Below are 20,809 nucleotides of genomic sequence, written 5' to 3' on the forward strand. Positions count from 1 at the left end.
GGGGGGGGGGGGGAGGGGGGGAAGCTTTGAGATTTTGCCTGGAAGAGATTTGAAAACACTGTTCCAAGTGGCCAGGACTAGCTAAATCTGTTTACTTCATACTGTTTACCAGACTACAGAGAGTAGAAATTTAGGGCACTATGACATGGTTACCATAGGCAAAATCTGGACAGAATGCAGAAGCACCATTTACAACAATAATGATTCTAGGGTTTTTTATGAAGACTTGCATTGGAATGATTGAGCTGCCTACGGGAAATTGGGTAGACTGCATTTCAAAAAGTCCTAAATGCTTGAGTTTTTTTCTGAGGATATTTTCATTTGGGCTTTTTTAAAGCATCAAGTAGTTAGATGCACAAATTGAGCAGTGAAATTTTTAATTTAAGAATCACCCTACTCTTTCCTGGGGGGTGGGGCAGAGTTTGGGGGTGGAAAGCCACTTGAGCTATTAGGCATAAACAATCCCTTTATACTAGATAAAAGGTCTGGAACAATGGGCCATAAAAGCTCTGCGTCTGAGGTAGGATGACTCCACTGCTGTCAGCTTTCAAATAGCCATCAAGACCTCCTTATAAAGATTTTGTCTCAAACCTTGACACAGGAAATGTCAGGGCAAGTTGGGAGGAGAATGATTTAAAGGCTGCCTGCATATGTGGCAGTGTGACAGCCCTGGGAGATTGAGGTAGCTCCTGTAGGTCCCTAAGATAGGCCAGATGCTTCCACAAGCTTCCTGAACTGCCCTGGAATGAGAAGGCCTAAAACTGGCTGAAAGCCATTTTAGAATGCTTTCCACAGGCTCTTGTACTTACATTTTTGGCTGCAGTTCCCAACTCCAAACTCATGTTTATAATACATAATTCAAACTCTCTTCATTTGTTCTGATGATTTGTCATAAAGATACTAAAACTAATTTTTCTTGGTTTGTTTTTAAAGAAGCTGAGCAAACAAGTCATTACGAAGTGCCTTCTGTTACTTTAGAATACTGATCACTGCTGCTTCCAACTTTTACACTAGTGTCAATACTTGCATTTGACTTAGTGATTCAATTCTGTCTTTTTTAGGCGGAGCCTATCCTTTGGTAAAAGAGTGGTTTGTCTATTTTGGAAATCCTCTCCAGCAGCCGGAGCTGATACAACCTGTACAACCTTCTATTCCAGGTAGAATAAAAACATGTTTAAATCTGAATTGAAGTAAGGACATCATTAAAATCAGGTTAGGTAATCCGTCATCACATGTTTGATATGGAACCCAAAATGACTGTGGAGAACAAGGAGCTAAAGTAGAAATGGTGCATGCCTGTAATTGCTTGTAATTACCCTGTGTAATTATAACAGGATTCAGCTTTGAGCTACTATGTCTTGTTAAATCCAGTGATAATGCAAACATCAGTTCTAAAATGCAAACAATTGCTTAGAGGTTCTAAATACTGTTCTGAGGCCAGGATAATTGGTGTGTAGGGCCATATTAAAATTCTTCTATTAAGCTGTTTGAGAGAATATGTTAACAAGACTGGCAGAGTATACTAAAAATAGTAATTTTTAGATCACCTGTGACAACCCAAAAAGAGAATCTAGCTTTCAATAAAAAAATACTTAGGCTATCTGTTTCTGTGAAGCTGTTTCTACTGCCTTAAGGATCAAGTATTTTGTGTGGTTTTATCTTTCTTTTGGTAAAGGATACATTCACAAACACTTGTAGTGAAATTAGTGTTGTGAGAATTGTTACATTTATGAGGAAGTATCATACATTTGGTGAAGAGCTTGGGCACTGTATATGTTGCTCATCTCTTATCACTAAATTGTATCATCCAATACAAGTTTAGGATATAAAGTAAACAGCCCTGTATCAGTTTTGTTATTTCAGAGGGAAAATAGTTCTAATTGTTCGTTTGTCCTTGCTATTTTAATCATAACCCCTTTATCTTCACTCTCACAGCTTGCTCTCTGTCTAGTCATCTCCTATCATGTGGGTCAGGAATTCAGAGGTTTTTTTAGTCTTTCATATGAAATGAATTAGTTCCATTGATCCACAATACTGTTGATATCTTGTTAAGAACAAATATTATCTACTTGATTTTTTGAGCATAATTACCAGTGCTTCTTCCCTCAGTACCCACAGCTTTCTGTAGCAGTGCTTGTTCTGATCTGGTCTAAATCCATATTCAGAAGAAGTTGAAATGAATGCACTTTTTTGGTTTGTTTTCCTTAGGGATTGATTTAGAATCTACTTGGTTTTAATTTTCTAGAGTTATAGTAAATTTTCTTAAGGTATCCTAAGATTGTACATTTATCTTCATATTTGAAACTTGTATATTTAATGAGAGTCTTCAAATTCTTCAAAGGATGGCGGAAAACCAGTTGGTCTTTAGATACCAGCCTTTTCAAAATCCTTTTGAAAGGAACTGTTTGGAAAGAAATGAGTTATATAGACAAAATACAAACAAGGTTTCATTTGATATACAATAGTTTCACTCTCCAGTACCCCAATACAATATTAGGAGAATGATTATCTAATTGACTTGATGATAGCATGAAATTGCTGTGAAATTTTCCAAATGAATGTGGATATGCAGGGTGAAAATTGATCTGTCTTGGACAAGTGTTTTATTTCAGCATAGGATGGTCTGAGAACATGCATTTGTAAAACAAGCAAACAAAACTCAACGAAGTATAAACCATACCTACATAGTTACATTTTAGTTTGCATGGCAAATACACTCTATTTGTTGTGAAATTTTCCTTCCCAGATAGTATAGTATCTTCCTCTCTTTCTGGAGAGGAATCCTCTCAATGTCATGTACTCTGGTTCTACTGCTCTGCAAACATGCTACAGATAGAACCCACCTTCATGTTGACAATAAACAGGTTTTAACATCACTGTGTTTGTTTATAGCAACCGCATAAGAGGAGTTTATAAAAACAACATCTTCTCAGCCATAATCTTTACTAACTCAGTAATGAAAGACTGTACAAGCAAACTATTAAAAAAGGGGAGGAGGACTTCTAGTGTTTATTTTTAGTGCTCTGTTGTCATTCCTTCAGCGAACAAATATTTTTCTAAAATTTTTGCAGTCCATATTTGTATGCCTTACATTCGCTCATGCATCTTTTATTTTCCACAGCATGACTTTCTAATTCACCAAATAAGGTTCTCAACAGCGCATCACATTTTTCAGACAGGGATCATATTTAGAGCTAAATTTGAAGAAGTTGTTATAGGAAGTTAAGAGTTCAAAGCTGTCAATCAAGAGCAGGTTACTTAAAAAGAGAAGAAACCTTACCAGAAACTATTTGAAAAATCACAGGTGCAATTAATCTGGGAAGTTTCTTTGTTTTATCTCTTTTGGAAAAAATTATAGCCACATCATCACAACTACTTTAGAATTGTACTAAAAATATATGGGAAATCCTGACTCTGTTAAATAACTTGATTTAGGTTAAAAAGTCTGGAAAGAATATTTGATATAAACTTTGAACTGTAATGCACATAACCATAAATATTTTAAATTTCACATTGCTCTTAAAGTAGAATTCCCACTGATTTTTTTTTGTGTGTATAAAAGAGCAGAATTGTCTTGCATCTGAAAAGCTTGCAGGTGATAGATGGAATGTTAGCTTTTTCTTAGAAAAACCCCCAAATCCTAAAGGCTGTAAGATGGTAGCTTAAAATACATTTAAAATATAATGTGTATTATGTATATGTATTTTTCTTGAAGGACAATTTTCTGAATAGCATCTGCATTTGCTTGCATTTGATGTCTCCCTTCTGGAATGTTTCCTTTCAGTTGAACGAATGTGATCATGATGTTTCCCACACATTGACAGAGCAGCACTTAAATCGATAAAAAATGTTTCTGAGAAATGAATTTTGTTAGATCTGTGATCCAAGAAAATACTGTTTAACATCCATATCTTGTGAACATAGCAGATCTGTTTGATATGTGTGCAGTTTATATGGAACAAAGGAAGTTTTAAAGTCTTTACTGGAAATTTATGGATTCTGCTTTTCATTTTATTTCTGAAAATGTGTAGGATATTGTAGCTTCGTACCACAGGAGTTTGGATGCACTTTCAGTATTCTAATGATTGAATCTTACAGGAATATGTTATGGATACACTTATGTTCAAAATGCTGTCTCTGGAATGTTTCTTTAATGGTCAGATTTAATTGGCATTTGGGTTTATGGCATATTTAAAATTGGCCACAGTTCTTGACAAGTTAATGTTGACTGTTTCTAGCAAGTACATTTTTATAAACTTATTTTTATTTCTCAGTATTTACATAAGCATGTAATATGATGAAGTGCTGAAGTTTTATTACTGGTGTCATAAAATGAAATTTCAATAGTCATTACTTCAAATATGCGTGAACAGTTAATATTATCCATTAATATCTATATACACAATTACATATTTTAAGTTGGTACAAATGTGAGGATCTCCTTTGTACAAGCCTTAAGTTCAAGTGTCATAGTATTAATGCATTCTACAACTTTTACATGCATTGCATATACATAAATCAGTTACTGAAGTTCAGACAAGTGAAATAAATATTTATGTATTCCTTTGAAATGCTTTTGTTTATCATGATGCTTTCTATGTGACAATGTCTTTAAATGTGTGAGTGAAAAGGAAAAAGGAAAAAATAATTCAGTCAATTCTTTTTCACTTAACTTGTTGATTCTCCATTTCTGTGTTTAGGCAAGTAGTATTTCTTGACCTCCATGGAGGTCTTTGTGATGCTCTTCTTGGAGTTCCCAAGGACTACAGTTTACATAGTACTGTATAGTTTTCACATAGTTTTGTGCACGTTGAGAATAATCATAAGCATATGCAGTGTTTGAGTATCTCTGCGTAATTCATAGGAAATAAAAGGACCCCAGTAGAATAGGTCATGTTCACATGACTAATATTTATGGTAAAGTTGTATCAATTCTATGTATCTAAGTATGTTTTGTTCTGTTTCCCTTTTGTTACTCAGTTTTGGGGTGATTTTTAGGTTAATTTAGTAAATATTTAGATGTGTTCAGAAAGTAAAATATTTCTCCTCCCTATGCAGGTAAATTTCTTTCAGGAATGATTTCTAATTGTATGAAGTGAGGATGCAACTAGAGCGGAGAACAGTTTTGGAGTTCTACTGTATATCAATCTTAGGTCTGTTGTCGACTGTACGCATGATCAGAGAGTCATTAAACTTCAGTGTATTTGTTTCTTTGGTTTACTTATCTTTCATTTACGGGTTAATATAATGGCTCACTCTTGGGTATTACATGGAATTTAACTACTGGTAGAAGAGACCCTTTCAGAAAAATAACATTTTTGGTTGGTATGTTCCAAAAGGAGATAGCGTCACATTTTCTTTCCCAGAGTAAATAATTCATAATTCATCAGTACCTCTTTTTCCCAGGCACAAGTCGATGTTGTTTCTGAAAGTATAGGAAGCTGTTTATGGAAGAGATGTCTTGAATTTTTTGTTGAGTTCTCATTATAGATACATAATCTTGATTATTGATGTAGTTCCTGATTTTACTCTGAAGAAAGAAGGATTCCTATTATTAGGAATACCCCTGGATGTAATTAATTTAAAAGAAAAAAAAAAAACAAAACAAACCTGTACAGATGGAAAGAGTACTTTGCTTTAAGTGATTCTTGGTGTATCTCTTCATATGCAGCTGATTGGGAACTTTCTGGAAAGCAAAAACTATCAAAACTATTTGAGTTTACCCGTGTAAAAATTCTCACACATTAAAGTTGCTTAGCCTTGGTAGGAAAAGTTGGCATTGTTTTGGTTTTATGCATGTTACATTTGCTTTTCTTCCTGGAAGTCAGTCTCTCTCTTTTTTTTTTTTTTTTTTTTTCCCTTAAGGCAGCAATTACCAGTATCAAAACCAGTAATCTGAGTTTTATTGTGCTGTGTGTACTGGCCCACTCACTGCCAGTATCTGTGTTATCACTAACCTGCATTTTAAACTCAAATCAAGCAACTGGTATTTGTTCTTAATATACATTGTTTCCCTACAAAATAAGGTTAGAAACTTACAGATTGTATGATGATAGTTCTTTCCATGGTTAAAACTTTTGATGGGAGAGTTAGTCTTAAAAATAGTAAAAGAAACATCCATCCAGGGAGATGAAGAGAGCAAATACTAACTTCTCTTCCAGTTTCCCCCCTCTCCAAATAATTAGTACCATTTGTTTAATGGCCTTTCTTGGCTAAATAAACATTGTCTATGTAGATTTCAGCACCTTGTCACTTTAACCATTTATTATCACCAAGTGTTCCTAACTGGACTACAGCTGCTGCATGTCACACAAAAAAGGCAAAGGTGTTACCAAATGTAGCTTAATTAGTCCACATTTAAAATTCACACTTCATTTTATTTAACTACAGAAGCAGCAGTATTTTATGGGAGAATTCTGTTTTTAATTGGGATTCTTCTGCATAACCAGTTAGCTATTCTGTTTTTTCACGTGCATTAGTGTTTATTTTGATAATGGATTAAATGTAATTTAAATGGGGAGCAAATTTTACGTTAGTTCACACATGTTGGGAGCTGGCAACATGGGATAAATGTTAAGGATTTAGAGGCCAAGGTGAATGATTACTGTAGTAAGTCTGGAAAGATACATTATACATAACTGATGTCAGGTTTTTTGTGTGTGTTTGCAACAGCGTTATATACAGCAGCCTAGGGAGCACAAAAATACCAGATAGCCTTGGGTTTTGTTCTCTAACTGGAACCTACTGCAGAGGAGTCATACCAGCAGTGTGGAGAATGCGTGCTTGCCAGCAGATGGTATAGGTGACCAGTTTGTTCATTGAAACAGATGATAGAAGGGAGGCAATGCAAGAATCCTTTCAGGACTCCTGATAACACTAACTCTAGGAGAGAGAGAAGGGAACAGATATGGTTGTTTTCTGCTGAATCACTATTTTATGGTGAAACTAACCTCATTCAATGCTGTGGATCCCCAAGGGAAGGGACACGTGGGCAAACTTTGTTCTTGCAAAGGGTAAAAGCCTGTTGTCTCAAAGTTGTCTGTATTGTTGTAAGAATTGAATTTGGTCCACTCTGCTTAAACATGCCTGTATTCAATACAAATTGTTTAAATTACAAGCCTTTTTTTTTTTTTTTTTTTTTTTTCCAAATGCCAAGTTTTGTCAAATACATTTTCTTTTCAGCTCTGTGGTCCTTGCAAGTGCCAAGAGCAGATCAGTTGTTTCCTTTCAGATTGTAATGAGGTAGGCATGTTTTATCTTGTTGCTGCCAAGATAAATGAATGGATTTCTTTTGTAGGTGGAACACCTAATTTGAAAACATTGTGGTTTGCCAAAGGACCTGATGTGAAAAAGCAACGGTATAGTACATTTCTGGCATGCTTTCACCTTCAGGACAGGATGGAAGAGCTCCAAGCTCTAGAAGCACCTGTTGCAGCATTCTGCTGCTTGCTGGCCTATCTTATGATGCAGGTAACTGGGACAGTTGCTTTTTCTTCAGCTGTCAGCCCTGATAGATGTGATTGACTAATAAACTATTTCTTGCTAGCCTGTGCTGGATTTTTCTCTTAAACTTTACTGTAGGCATAGTTTATCAAATATAATAGTACTGCATTACAGTATTTTTAATTACTCCATTTAACATGCATCATCCTGTTCAAGAAACACTTGGGTTTTTTAGTAGTTAATCATAACTCTCACATGTCCATGACAGAATCCCTTGGGCATTTTAACGGAGAGACTATAAACTGAGGGATTTTCCCCACTTTTGGGGACCTGTTTGCAAATTAAAGCTTCTCTTTTTGTGTTTCCTTTGTGTTGTCAAAAGAAGACATTCCCTCAGGTGACTATGCAGTCTGTGCAAACAGGCAATATAAATATTTAGTCAGCTCTCACTGCTTTTTTCACACCATCTTGTCAATCTACTCAGTTTCAAGTCAGAATTGAGGATATGGCTCTTCTCATTAAATTCTGAGTAATAGGGCATCATTAGGTAGCAATACTGTTACAATTCCAAACAGTTGGCAGCCTACAGACTACCTTAATTGTAATAGAAAGGAATGCAAGATTAAATACAATATTGCTTCATTATTTACTTTTCTCTATGGTATTTAATATATTGTCTGTACTTGCTTCCTTTCGAATGCTGATCTCGCAAGCAGATTTTCCTCTTCGAGAATGAGAAAATTATAATGCCTTTATCTAATCTGATAAACTCTATTACACTTTTACTTACACTGAACTGCATTTTGTCTTTTGTTTTGCTTTTTCAGACTTCACTTTTCTCAGTAACAGATTTATACTGGTGTGTGAAACATGAAAACAAGCACTCCCTGACTTTTCCTTTGTTTTTCCTTTATACGTGTTTGCTGAAACTTAGATGATGCATTGAGGAAGTACATATGGGAATCATACAAATGATTCATATAGCTCTTTTTTTTCTTTAATTTTTCCTATAGCAGAGTACAAATGGAAAGTTTTTGAAGATGAAACTCATTAAACATAATTTCATGCCTTGCAGTTTAAATTCAGCAAGGTACATGTCACGTACTTAGATTATCACGTGCTTTTAAGTGTTTTTCATATTTGTATATGAAATAATATCTAACTGTTTCCGTTGTTTATCTGTTTTCACTGTTTCATTTATTTATTGTGCTATCCTGCACTCCTTTTCATATAGCAAGATTGCTAAATTATTTGAGAAGCATTTCTTTAGTAGGATTAAGAGGAGGAATAACGGGACAGAACACTGATTTTATTGAGCCTTGATCACAGCATTTTAACAAATTGGGAAAAAAATGCTTGTTAGGGATATGGTTTTTAGTATCCAGTGGCCAGTGTTAAAAACAGAGATGAAAACAGTTTTGCAGCTCGTATTTTCAACAAGAATAATAGCAGAGAGATCATGCTAAGTGTTTAGTTTGATGCAGGATTTTTCATGGCAGTGCAAGTTTCTCAACACCTGTCCCATTTTCCTGTTTCTCTCTGCCGTCTTGAGTGGCACTGATACAATCTAGCCCTAGGGAACTGATTTGGATTAAAATGGTTTTTACTGCTGAGTCGTTTTAAACTTTCAGTAGTTCTCTGATATTGTCCATTTGTTTTATTGGGGTGTTTGAGAGGAAAACACAAGAAGCAAGAGTGTCAGCAGCCATGCTTTGAGCTGGCCATACTGCTTCCATTTGTTTTATAGCTGAGAAAACAATGCTTGTCTGGTTGTGGCCCAATACTTGTCTTTACACTTTAGTCTTACATTTGTATTAGAGAGGGAAGGTGGATTGTTACCACAAAGGTGGTTTAAGTTGAGCAATTGTAGGTTGCCTTGAAGCAGGCTAACATCGTTTCCTTCAGCTCATATGAGGGAAAAATAAACTTATTCAGAATTTCATTATTATCATGTAATCTAACCTAAAACTTAGGTTTTTGCAGGAACCGGCATACTGACCAACCCATTTATGTGCAAGTGTTTAATGAAAACTTAAAATACACTTTTTTTTTTTTTTGAAGTGAGAAAAAATTTCCAATAAGCAAATCTTAACTATGTAAAGAGAGTATCAATGAGGGTACTTTTCAAATATCCTCCGAATTAAGAACAGAAATAGTGAGAAAATTATAAAATAACAGGTCTGTCTTTAAAGTTGGGGAAGAGAGTGAATGAGTTCAAATGTCAAACTGTGGAGTCTCCAAAGAAAGGGAAAATTTCTCTTTCAAGCTTTTACAGTTTTGGAAGAAGTCTGACAATGGAAATGTGATAACTCATCAAATTCAATTACTGAATAAACTATTTCTCTAAAGAAGCGTTTTGATATTTGTGAGCATTTTGACTGATCTGCTTTGTTATGGACATTTTCTTGCTGTTTTACCTGCAAGCAATCTTTGACTTATTTTTCTTAGGGTAAAACTGTGCAAGTAGTAAGAATTGGTTTTGTAGAAGAAAGTCACTTTTTCTGTTACTGCAAAATATATAAGATATGCAGGTTTAGTAAAACTCTTTTGTTGCCATCTACACAAAGGTGACACCTGACTTGAAATACAGGGTAAAGTAGGGCCATTATCAGATCTGAGCAGCCAGGTGGAGTTAATGAATACCGAAGAGCATTTTTAAAGCTTAAAACTTCTGATATCCCTCACATTCTTGTTCTTTATACAAGTTTGAACAGCATTGTAGAGTGGAAGGTATTCTACAGTGGTACAAGCAGCAAGGCCTGATTTAAAAAAAAATAATTCTTGGTAATGGTTGAATAATTTTTATCTTGAGGAGGAAAGAATGGCTTACTCCTAAGCAAATAAACGAATGACATAATTAGAGATGGCTTCTTAGTGTTTTTTCTTTTTCTATTGATTTACATCAGTCTTTTAAAATTTTTCTCTCCTTCATTTTTTGTCACTTTTTTGATTTTTAATAGCCATAATAGAAACTCCTAATGGATTGAAATAGGATGTACACAACATTCCTCAAAAATCAAGCTGTTAAAAGAAAGACAATGCAGCCTTTTAACTGTACTGTAAGCCCACAATGAACATTTCCACACTTTGCAATAGAAACCTTCCCTCTAGTTCCAGTTGATGAAGAATTGTAATGCCTTATGGATTTCACTTAGAGCCTTCTTTATAGCCTCAAGATTTGTAACAGATATTTATTTGGTCTTGGTGCATATGTATAATCTATAATGTTCTTCTAAGAGGGAACAAGTGATCAGAACCGGACTGGTAGTGTCATAGAATCAGCCCAGCTGGTCTAGAGGTGTGCCTCTACCGAATCTGAGTGCTTTTACACAACAGTAAATGCCCCCATTCTCCCTTTTCTGATAGAGGTATTAGAGCGAACTGTTAGATTAATTTAGAATTTTTCTTTGTTTTCCTACTTGAACATTTTAGGTTTCGTTTTCTTGCAGTTTTGAGTTCTTCCCACTTCAGTATATAGCCTAAAACTCAAAAAGAATCCAAATATGTTTTGTTAAATCCTGAAATTTAGCTTAATATAGGTAATTGAAACATTTTAGATTATTTTTGAAGTTTACAGCAGTTAATCATGTAAGCATTTGAAGGAAATCGTAATGGTCATCACATCTGTGGCTCATTCAGGTGCTTTTTATTGTTGATTATAAAACAATTTATTTTTTTTTTTAAGTCTCATTTTTTTTTAGTATGTTTAATGTTAGGGAGATGAAGAAATTTCCCATTATTAAGAAACTCAAAGAGGAGAATGGAATAGCTGAAGGGGGAGCATTTTGTTTAGTGTGTGGAAATCTACGTATATACACTATACATAGGTATTGGGGTATGCACTTCATTCAAGTTATAAAAGCAAGTATTTTGTTCCCTTCAAGTGCCTTTTCCTAGTCAATGCATTCATGGTGGTCATAACTTTGTGAGGTCATTGAACTAAGTTTGATGTGCTTGAACAAGAGGAGTCAGTTTTCAGAAATTTCCTCTTCAGAGCTTTCAGCTAATGTGTTCTTTTTTCATCTTTTATAGGTCAGTAGCCTCTCTCTGGAGGACTTAAATGCATTTGTGGCACTGATTCTCTGCCTCAAAGGGAAGTCAGCTACTCAACTGGCAGGTTTGCAGGTATGGACCGGAATAATTGAGTAACATTAAAAGTTCATGGTAACTTTGGTATAAACATTTTTGGGGAAAAGTCTTCTACATTAAGTTTTTTCAGATACAGGAACTGAAGGTCATGGTAAATAGATAGACTTTTAATGTGCTACATTTCAATATTTACATTTAATGTGCTCAGTTAATACTTAGTTTGATAATCATGTAAAAAAAAGTAAACAGAACATTTTCTAGTGGTTGCAGTGTTAGGGTGAGTGAATTAGTCTCAGGTTTCTTCTTGACTTGGCTTCCAGCTGATGGAAAATTTGCAGTGGTGAATCCTGTCTTGCAACATTGCTTCATTCTTTTTTCCTGAGGAGGGCAGTGGTTTGGGACATAAGTTGCATGAAAATCACTGCATTAAATAAAGTTTAGTATTACTACTTGTGGGAGAAGATAAACATAACATAAACCTAACCAGAAAAAATGTCTTGTTATCTAATGTGGCCCACCGTAATGAAGACCTTTTGGATCACACTATTCTGTAATTATTCAGGAGTTCTTTTTAAAATTTTTATATACTCTGTGAAAATCTGCTTTTTTCCTTTCCTATCTTCTTGAATCTACATGTGGAAAAGCAGCTTCCCAAATGGTTATTGCAGCAGAACTATCTAAATAGTTCTACTTGCATATCTAACTATACAAGAGTATTTTCGATCTCATAGTTTGAGATTGTGTTCGGTACAGCACAGACTGCACATGTCAATGGCTGAGTTGTGGGTTTACTTAAAAGTAAGGGAGAAAGGATTAGAAAGGGTTGGAACCTTAATGTGTCTTCACTGAAAATCTTGCCTATATTTCCAATAAATTCTGTTACTTTGAACAGTCCTTATTAGAATTTTAGAAGTATTTTTGCTGATAGCAAGGTAAATCAACCACTCTTGTTACTATCCATTCGATTCTAGAGCACAGGGACTAACATAACAAAACCGGTGTGATTCCAATTTCATTTGATTCATTATAACAAGTAAAGTCCAGCCTTCTATCAATTTTTTCCGAATTCATCACAAATTTATTCTGCTGCTGATCATATATTAGATCTGTGTAACAAAAAGGGAGCAGTGAGATGAAGGCAATATGGAAAACAGCAAAAATGTGGGATTTATTACTGTCGAAGACATTATTACACAGTGTTGCGCTTAACATTGAGCGCATCATTATTTTATCAAGTCTGTTGTGGCAGTCGTTCAGAAAAGCATAAAGGAAGCCAAGCATAAGCAGGAAGTGTTGAAACAATTTGTTTATAGGTGCACTTACACTAAGTTTCTAAAGTGCTTGAAAGTTTATTCCATTTGAATTAGATGTCTTTGTGTGATTAATTTGTGTTATGGTTCTATGAAATTATAAATCTGAGTGTTGCATCCAAAGATGTAATATTAATAAATGTATACTACTTACCAGCAGCCATTCTACTACTTCAAAGTCGTCCACAGAATTTTGTAACTTTCCTACAAAGTTGATGGCAAATCGAATACTGTCTGCTTTTCCATTGTTGACATAAAAGTAAATGAAAAATGAAGCTGGTCTTATGCTGTCTATCACTCTATGAAAAAGTTAACAGTATGTTGTGGAATTGAGTTATGTGTGCTATTGGCAGATACTTTTCAAAGTTACCTCATTCTGCTTCTTATTTAAGCACTTCATGTACTGATGCATAATGCCTTTTGCTGTGCTAAAAACCAACAAAAGATTGATACAATGCAGTTGAAATTTTTGTACTGGGCTATTTTGTAGAGCACTGCCTTCTCTTATTCTATTGAAATTCACAGTAGTGCCTTTGGTAATAGTTTGAGCCAGAATAAATCCCTCTGAAGAGAATAGTGAGGAAAGATTTTGGCCTCTTTCCCTTCTGAAGTTGTGAATAGGTGAATAACAGTTTCAAAACTTTCTTCTGTTGCCTTTAGATCAACGTCCCTTCCTGTATTTTGATGACTTGGGTCTCCCAGTGGAAAATAGTTGGTGTTTCTCAGTTTGTTGTGTATCTCTGACTTGTCAATCTATATCAGTAGAAGATGTTATGTTGTATTAATTGCCATAAAAATACTTCTTTTCTTCATATATAAGCCGTCTGTAATTTTATGGTAGCATCAGGATCAATTTGAAGATTTGTATGAGGTTAATCTCACTTCACAGGAAGAGTATAAAATGGTCTGTTTCTTGTTTCTGTGCTTCTGAAATGTGGTGTGTTGAAGAACTTAATGTCCTGTGAATTTTCTCTTGGAAAGACAGGAGACTAATAAAATATCTTTTATATTCTAAAAATAATGATCAATAAATCAAGCTCTCTGAGCATTGTAATTCAAGCATCTAATTTTCAAGATTCCGCCTCAGAATGTTTTAAAATTTTTTTACTTATTACTGTGTTTATTTAGGAGCTTTAAAAAATTGAGTTATGTGTTATTTTAATAGTTAGTAAATAGGGTATCAGTAGGTATTTAACATCTGAATTTCCTAGATATTTGTGTTTAAAATCGAAGGATCGAGGTGCAGTGAATTACACTAGTACATAGCTAATTAATATGAGTTTTATAGTAGGAAACCAGATGAATAGAGTTTAATCTGTTTAACATACCTTTTATTCTCCACTGAGAAGTTATCGTGATCTCTAGAAACAGCCTAATAACAGAGCTTTCAAGGAAGTTATGTTAAATTTAGTTAGCATCTGCAAAAATTTATGAAAATGTTTGCTCATTTGCAATTTTGGACTAACACTATATTATTATTTTAAATGTAGAAAAATGTTTTCTCCTTGTAAACGGTTTTGTGAAGGACACTGATTTGATAAAAAAAAAATTGCTCTGTTTCTGCGAAGGACTCCATTAGCAAATATGTTTTAGCAGAAGAAAACTTCCAATGTGAATGATGAGAAAAAATGTAAATAGAGCCTGTTCTTCTGATAGGATGAAGAGAACTTTTCAGCCTTCACTTTCAAATCTGCTTTCTGATATGCTGTCCATATTTCATAGTTAATGAGATCCATAAACCAGCAAATTTATGAAACAAAAATCTCTGTGGTTTGAATAAAGTGGGTTAAAGCCATAAAAAATATGGTTTATCTCATGCTGAAAGTAAGTGGGCTGTGGACATATAACTTAAAATGCACATTAAATATTACTTTCTGAGAATAACACAATGTTTATACATGAAGATTTGATTATTTTTCAAGATCGATGGTTTCAAAATACCAAGATGTCTACATGATAGAGAAGAGATTTTATACATTCTTGTAAGTTTTTTTCTAGTTTCCTTGTACCCCCCTTATATGGTAGATTAACATACTACTTTGCCCAAGCTTCCCATAGAGCTTATACATAAGGTCAGAATTAAATTTTGGACCCCAGGTTGCTTATTTCCCTTCTTGCTATTTTCATCTGGTGTGTGGTTTTGGCAAGAAGCCCAGAGAGCCATCAGTCTAACTTCGAGGCCATTGTAGAGAAAAAAAGGCACCAGCAGTTGTGCTTGCAGTCTTGTTTCTTATATTGTGCTGGCCCTGGTTGTCTACAAGTGCAATTATAGATCATCTTTCACCTGTAAAGCATGTAAAATACTGCCCACACAGGAGAGGCCATAATCATTTATAAACGCAGACACGTTTTTTTCTAAGATTTCTCTAAATATGTGAGTGTATGAAAAATTTGTATGGGAGGCATGAAGTTGTGAAACTCATCTTTGTGGAAGTTCTGGCCAACAATGAGATGAAAGAATTTGGTTAAAAAGGAAGTACACCTGGAAACTGGTAGATTAAATTCAGGTCCTGTTAAATGCTTTTAGAAGTGAACTGTATGTCAGAAAATATGAACTCAAAGGTAGTAGCAGATGCATGGATGGACATACACAACACTGCTGGAATTTATGGCATTTACAAGCTCTTTATAGATTTGCCATAAAATAATCCAGTTATGCCAGAATATCTGCTTTGGAGTAATTATATCTTTTGTGCCACTTGTAAAAGGAACAGCGTGGCTGTGTATGAGGTATAAGTCAGTCAAGTGCTGAAGTGTTTTCCTTCAATTTTTCAAGTGCTTTCAGTTATTTAAAAAGTGTTACTGAAAATGAGCATGGTTATTTTAGGTCTTAAATGAAAAGCTCCATAGAGCTTTGCAATTTGATTGCAAATGAACTTTCACAAAATACATATTAAATATTACTTAATTAGCTTTTCAAATAATTTTTAAAAATACCCAGCAAACTACTGAACTAGTTTGACAAGGAGAAATAGCTTTAGCAAGAACAGTAGTTGCATAGAAACTTTGCATACTTTCTGTTGTACAGTGTCATAGAAGCAAAATTATCTTGGTAATAGTGTTATACCGATATTACTCAAGATATTTTTCTCTGAATATTTTCCTGAGGGATACTTAGCCACATTCATGCAAAGCAGCATTGTGTTTTAGAGTAGTGTGTAGGTATCTTGGTTAGGGTCACTCAAATTTCAGAAGGATGTTGCTAAATCCATTCTGTATTTTTTAAACTTGGTATTCTTTCCCCCTTGCCATGTGGACAGAAAAGAATAAATAATACCCAGATTCTGAACATTCCATAATTTCAATCTTCTGACCTATCTGGCAAGCCAAGCTACATTTGTCAACACCATTAGATGTGATACTTTTCAGACAGACTCCAAACAGTCTTTATGAGCGATCTGTATTTTTCAAAATATAATTGTGTTTTAAAAAAATCCTTTCTCCCTCAGGAAGTATATGTTTATTGTGCCTATGTTACTGTTTACTAATAAATATTTGCTTGAAGTCTTAATTGGATGGAGTAAAACATAAAATAAAAGTAAGAATATTGTAAAGATCTCACAGATAAACCTCTCTTACATACTCAGGACCTGCTTCTTTGATGTACGTTAGTATTAACTAAAGTGAAATTTGAGTGCATTCCCAAATGCTTTACTGAATCGGGGTTTATATTCCCACAAAATTTGCATCTGTCAGAAGTGTTTTTAAAATGATAGGTGAGATTGTAACTGGCAGGGGTGGGGAATGGGGGGGATTGAGGTGGTTTACTGAGCTTGGCACTGCTTCCCAGCCCATTTTCTCATTTGCAGTCCTTAGGTTTTCTCAGTGTTCTGGACTAATCTGGAAGAAAAGTGCAGCAGTATGGGATGCGATTGCAAGCCGAGATGAGTTCAGTCCCTGTTCAACCTCAGAAATGTAACTTTTCATGTCCTCAAGATAGTCTTAAATGAACTAGTCTAAATAGAAACAGCTCAAGTCTTCAAGTAGTTAAATTAGTTTTGGTTTTAAATATTAAAAAAAAAATAAATTACATGATTAATCAAGAGAAAGTTGCATTAAACGAGCCTGCTTATATTACATCTGTATATTAAGGCTGAAAGTTTTCAGACATCTATACTATGCTTTTCTTTTAATAACTCTTGGCCTCTTGGGCCTGCATTCCTAGTTCAGTGGGCTGCCTTTGTACTGCAGAACCTCTTTATTTTCTCTAATGACTTCAAAATGGTGGGTATGCATCCCCCAGTCTGTTACTGAGGGTAAAGTATTGCACTTGCATGGATCAAGTGTTAGTGCAAATACAGTTATATCTCAGGAGCTGAAGTTACTCACTGCTTACAGCATTATTTGAAAGTCCCATCTCTCAATCTGTTTATATTATCATAAGCATTTTTTTAAATTCTGAAGAAATTCAAGTTTTCCTAGTCCTGTTGCATGGACAGCTGGGTCTACCTTTCCTTGCTGCTGTTGGTTCATAAACATACAAAAAAAAATTTCTTAGGCTAACATATTCAGTTTCCAGACAAGATTGCTGTTCTGCATCACTCTCCCCCGTTTTCTTCTTTACCAAATTTGGTATATTTATTAGTATTATTAGAGTCTATTTCCCTGAACATTTTTTACATTTGACATAAGCTCTAGTATCAGAATTCACATAACTGTGTGAATTCTGTTATGTGTCACTGGCATAAATACAAACCCCAGCATGACTAGATCAGCTCTTCTACCTTCTGAGAAAAATACATTCATTCAGTTTGCTTATGGAGAAAATCTTGAGCAAGGGCCTTAAACCTTAGAAGATAAGTTTTGTATTCCTTTGTGGAAGACATTCTTGCATTTTTCTCCATAACTGTGTAAGTTTGCTTTGCTTTTGCATGAGCTTTCTTTCCCATTTACTGCCCTGTAGCTCATTATTAACAAGGTTTCAACAGCAAGGAAAGAGCAGCAATGTTTCAGTTATAATTTGCTTTTAGACTTTATCTAGCGTAGGCAGTTTTTCAGGATGTTTAAGGTAAAAGACAGTCTGGAATTTCAGATAACAAAATTACTGGTAAATTTTAATCTATTTTGCAGAAAGTGAGATGTAGTTTATTGCTAATGAGGGTCATAAAGCTCTCCCCAAAAATTAAGCAAACTGACAGCTTTGAAAAGGTTGGAGATAACTTATTGCAGAGAAGGAAAATAATAATTTCTGGTATCAACTGACATTTTCCTGCCAAGTTTATGTTGGTCAAAGTGTACGTTTACTCATGAGAGAAATAGTTTTCATTTCCTTGCCTATTGTATGTTAGAAGGAACAAGCAGTACACGAGGGCTGGAGGTGGTGTTTGCATGACATAGGTGGGGTTGCTCTCCATTGCCTGTAAGGGCTGACCTGTGTCCCCACAGGGCAGGTGATGTGCTGGGGAGGGAAGGGAGCGTGCCGTCAGGAAGCAGTGGCACGTGTGCACCTGCCTGTCATCTGCTCAGGGCTGCCTGCACCTGCCTGTGTGCCCCTGTCACGCCTGAGCAGGAATGCAAGCTGCACATCTGTCTAGGCTTTCCCCAGAGAAGCAGATGGCTATGTGTAACTTTGGAGGAGCAAAAATGTTCTCTGAACTGACCTAATGAGCCATTTATGGGTGGATGGAGAAAGAAGATAAAACAAGCCTGTAGGCATATGCTTACAGTCCTTTGTAGGGTGTGCTGGAATTTTTCAAATTACTATAGTAGAAATGTTCATCTTGAAAGTATCAGAAGCAGCCAGACTAACCAAGAACTGATTTGTTCCGTTCCTTTTCAAGTGTATTCTTGATTGACATTATCATTGTGCAAGGGTTAAAAGTCAAGGTGGTGTTCAGTTCCTATCTGTTGCTTCCTCTATGACTTTGGTCAAATTGTTCAGTTCTTTCTTATATTTTAGTTCTTGTAATGTTTATGTATCAGTAGTCTCAATAATAGAAGTTTTTGAGCCAAAAGGGCTTTATAAATGTGAATTTTAAATGTATTTTTAACAACAACATTGATGTCATGCATATATTTTCCTCCCCTTCAACTATATTTTGGGATTATTTCATTTGATGTTCACTGAACTGTAACCAAGATGTGGTTAAAGAGGCTTTTTCTAAAGAAATGGAGCTGTGTTAAAAGTGACACATGTACATTATAACATCCCTTACTGGCATTATATCTTAGCACCTCAAGACATCATCACTTGTTAAGACAATTCTATCCCAGCGTTATAAATGAGGAAACAACACACAGGGACAGTAAACACCAGATGTGTAAAGGTGGTTGTGTTCTACCTCCAAATAAAATTAATGATTTATGGGGCGATTTAGTTAATCGTTTAGGAATCTAATCAGCATGTCTAGTGTCACACTAGCACTAGTAGTAAGCATATGCAGATTAACTAAAAAGGTATATTACATTCAGCTGGGCTGCTATATGTTTCCCTGGTAGATTTAAAAGAAGAGACATTAAGTTCCTTGCCAAATACGAAATTATGTATGTATTGGTTTTATCAAGGACGGTTAATACATACCTAAGTATTGTTTCCTATTTAGCAAGAGTTTTCTATTTACTTTATGTGTATAGGACACAAAGTCATCTTGGCAGAAAATATTTCTATGCTAGGACTGAATTCCATAAGTTCCTATTAAAGTCAATGAGAGCTTTACTACTAAATTTAATAAAAGAGGATCTATGTCAATGCAGTTTTGAAAAACCATCCCTCAGTCTGCTCAGTGTTAATTACTTTTTAGCAAAATTACACGATTGTATGTTGTATTTGTACACTGAGGCTTCAATACAACAGAATCATACTTCAGTCTAGTACAACGGCAAGTAATATTTTTCAGTTATAGGAAGCTGAAAGTATAGTGGTTCTGCAGGAAGTGTCTTGGCACAGCACCTTGTGTCAAAAAAAATAGGTACCTTTTGTTTTAAAATCGCTGTGAATCAGCCATCCTGAGGCTGGAATGTCAGTGAATGCTTATTTCATCAGCAGAGTGCCTGTGGAGTCCAGTGCTGGCTGAAGTGCTGAGATCACAAAGTTTGGCTTATTACAGAGCATAGTAATTTAAATAGCATTCTTCTCCATGTTAAGTACTCCTTTTAAAATGGACAAGTTATTCTCATAAAGACTGTTTCCCTATTTATAGTCGATTTGTTCTGACATAGCGCTGATACAAGAAAATGTAAAATATTACATGTAAGTTATATTACTTTCTTCAAAACCTTTATTTGTAGTAAGTTCTTGTCACTGTATGTGTTTATCTAAACTACGCATAGGGTTGATGTTCTTGTGCCAAAAGGTAGGAACTTTCAAGCCATGTATGGCAGTTTTCCATTCCAAAAGAAATAGCTGTTCTGGAAGTGGATACTCTATTGCAGCTTAATTACAAATCAGTTCCTAGTATCTTGATCATAAATTGCAGGCTGGCAGCTCCTTTCACGGGTCATCTGAGAGTGCTGTGTTGATTCATGGTTTGATTTGTCTTGGACCTCAGGATTGTTGTGAAATAGAAGCAGATCAGTTCTTTTCTTCCAACATGTGGACTTAACACCTGGAAAATTCCTTAGCCAGAACTGTTTACCTTGGACCATATTACTTCAGAAGGTGAACCATAGTATCAACAATCTTATTGTGCAGCTGCTTTACAATATGAAGAAATGCTAGGAGAAAAAAAGAACAACAAAACCTGTATTGCACTATCAAACAGTATTTGGTCTCCTGGAATTCTCTGTACTAAACATCTTAGTTCAATGATAGTTTTATCTAAAGAGCTTGTATACCAGACATGACATTAGTAACAGTTGTCATAATGTTTTTGGAAACTGCAGCGCTTCAGGTGTACTAAATTTTGTGTATTGTAATTCTGGCCGAAGTTTACTGGTCTTTCTGTTGGTTTCAGTGGAAATTAGATCAGGCCATTGAAAAGTGAATACACAATGCAGCTTAAGAGAGGGAATGGTCGTACATTAAGAAA

The 20,809-nt window shown here is 35.1% G+C and overlaps 1 protein-coding gene across 3 annotated transcripts in view; it reads left to right on the plus strand.

The window, feature by feature from the left end:
* Positions 1–20,809, plus strand: part of FAM120B (family with sequence similarity 120B) — a 61,041-nt gene that overhangs the window by 11,591 nt on the left and 28,641 nt on the right. For all 3 annotated transcript variants that reach the window (XR_003398086.1, XM_026845876.1, XM_026845877.1), the window contains 3 exons: positions 1,062–1,157; positions 7,298–7,470; positions 11,476–11,568. Coding sequence is in view for 2 of the 3 variants with exons in the window: in XM_026845876.1 (XP_026701677.1) it covers positions 1,062–1,157; positions 7,298–7,470; positions 11,476–11,568 (362 nt within the window). In the remaining variant the exon portion in view is untranslated. The remainder of the gene's footprint in view (positions 1–1,061; positions 1,158–7,297; positions 7,471–11,475; positions 11,569–20,809) is intronic.

Source organism: Athene cunicularia (assembly GCF_003259725.1).
Source record: "Athene cunicularia isolate RWA chromosome 3 unlocalized genomic scaffold, athCun1 chr3_part1, whole genome shotgun sequence".
Taxonomy (NCBI): domain Eukaryota; kingdom Metazoa; phylum Chordata; class Aves; order Strigiformes; family Strigidae; genus Athene; species Athene cunicularia.